Here is a 2,222-nt window from a genome sequence, read left to right as displayed (position 1 = left end):
TATCCCTTTGGCTAGTTCAGGGCACCTCTCCCTGCTCCCTCCCAGTTTGTTCTCGCTGGCAGAGCGGGGTACAGGGAAGAAAACATCCTTGCTTTGAGATAAACACAGCTTAGCAGAAAGCAGAACAGCAGCGCTTGGTGTGAGGTGCTCGGTACAATCAGTTGGTGCTGTCTGGGTGCTCTGTCTTTTTTGTTCCAGAGTCATCATTGTAGTGTCACTTCTTAATTAAGCTTACACCGCTGGGAGACTCCGTTGTGATTTCGTAAAGTTTCTCATGCTGTTTCTCAGTGGTTTGCAGGTGACTGTTGTGTGTTTGGTTATGGGTACAAGCTCAGTAGGCTCACCCTGGTTATGCTGTAAAGTTTGGAAAAGAAGGGATTGATACGTCTGCATGTGTTCTACTCAAGAAAAGGTTATGGGGAGTGAAGGAACATGTGTCTTTATCACTATCTAAAAAAAAAAGCAGCCCAAACCTAAATCCCAGTTACTGGCTCCACACCTGTTTCTCTTGAGACTTCATAGCAACTTTCCAGTATCTGAAGGGGCTACAGGGGAGTTGGAGAGGGATTCTTTGTTAGGAGCTGCAGTGACAGGGCAAGGGACAATGGGTACAAATTGAAAGAGGGAAATATAGGTGTTAGGAAGAAGTTTTTTTCCTGTGAGGGTGGTGAGACACTGGCACAGGTTGCCCAGGGAGACTGTGGCTGCCCCAACCCTGGCAGTGTTCACAGCCAGATTGGATGAGCCTTGAGCAACCTGCTCTGGTGAGAGGTGTCCCTGCCCAGGGCAGGGGTTGGGACTAGATGATCTCTAAGGTCCATTCGAACCCCTAAAATTCTGATTCTTGATTGTGGTCTTTTCTTACGTTTGTATTATGTGATAGAGAGAACATACACTGTTACGTTGGTGAAGCTGAAGATCAGAGAACTGTACACTTTAGTCCATAAATATTATTTAACTGTTCTGAAGCATGAATATAAAATCTTAATTTTTTTTTCAGAATGTTATGCTGACTTCTTCAGAGAAGACTTTGATGTGAAAGCTTACACTTCCCAGTCTATCCATCAGGCTGTGATAGCTGAGCAACTGGCGAAACTTGCCCAAGGTATTAGTCAGTTGGATAAAGAGCTGCATTTACAAGTAAGTTTAAAGCATACCTGTTGTTCTGGGGTACAAACTAGTCAAAACCTGAGTAATCTTATGATCTTGTAACTTGTGAAATTGCCCAGTGTCCTCTGCAAGCAGCAACTAAAGGTACAACTTGCAGACAAACTAGTGGTGACTCTGATAACTCAGTTAAGCCCACACTCAGTTCTCCTACCAAGAAGCCATATACCATTTCAGTTTCTGCAGTCTGTCTCTGTATACAGAGATGTATGTCTCTGCAGCCTCTCTCTGTTCTACTCCTCGTAGGTATGTACCCTGCCTCTTTCCAAATGATGATGTCAGCTATCAGGAACACTGGCCCTTGTTTTGGGGTGACAGTTGTGAGACAATAGGGAGAACTTGCACCCTTTCATCCTGTGCTGGAGAGTAGCCTCAGCCCTAAGACTTACCTTTAGGTAGGCAGATATGTCCTATGTTAACACACCTCTGCACCTTCACTTTGAGTTTGAACAGTACAAGACTTTTTCTGTGCAGAACCCCCAAATCCACAGTGGACCTTGAAGTGAGAACACGTGCTAAGTTTATGTGTAGTTTCAAAAGCTGCTTCCTTCCTCCCCTGCCCCAATTGGTAATTTATTTGGGAACTAGTTTCTAAATATCATAAACAGAAAAAACCCCACTGAATATACGTTATTACTCTGTGTTTAGTAAGTTCATATTTACAATTATTGTGATATTTGAAGATGTGTTGAAATGTGGTTGCTCTCCTGGCTTTAGTTAAGATGTCAGCTGTGCTGCAGTTGCTGACCCTCTTCTCATTCTTAGCTTGCTGCTTTTGTGAATTAAAACCCTTTTGTGTTCTGAAAACACTTTCATCTTTCAGGTGTAGCTGCTTTGTCCTATGTCTGCCTAATGCAGGGATGGTGATACTTCAATGCCTAATGTAGGAATGATGATGATGTATTAATATTCCTTTTAGGCACACATCCCCATGTTTTTTCTGCTGATTTCTATATTCTGGTTTTTTTAAGGTTGTTGCAAGACATGAAGATCTGTTGGCCCAAGCAACTGGGATTGAATCCCTGGAAGGTAAGTACTGGTATATTATGCTTGCT

The 2,222-nt window shown here is 43.1% G+C and overlaps 1 protein-coding gene across 1 annotated transcript in view; it reads left to right on the top strand.

The window, feature by feature from the left end:
- Positions 1-1,000: 1,000 nt before the first annotated feature.
- Positions 1,001-2,222, top strand: part of LOC103800509 (conserved oligomeric Golgi complex subunit 5-like) — a gene marked incomplete at both ends in the record, with an annotated part of 4,615 nt that continues 3,393 nt past the window's right edge. Inside the window, 2 exons of the mRNA XM_009072890.1 lie at positions 1,001-1,140; positions 2,139-2,196. Coding sequence (XP_009071138.1) covers positions 1,001-1,140; positions 2,139-2,196 — 198 coding nt within the window. The remainder of the gene's footprint in view (positions 1,141-2,138; positions 2,197-2,222) is intronic.

Source organism: Acanthisitta chloris, unplaced genomic scaffold (assembly GCF_000695815.1).
Source record: "Acanthisitta chloris isolate BGI_N310 unplaced genomic scaffold, ASM69581v1 scaffold44264, whole genome shotgun sequence".
In the NCBI taxonomy this organism is placed as follows: Eukaryota; Metazoa; Chordata; class Aves; order Passeriformes; family Acanthisittidae; genus Acanthisitta; species Acanthisitta chloris.
This window is presented reverse-complemented; position numbering and strand designations above follow the sequence as displayed.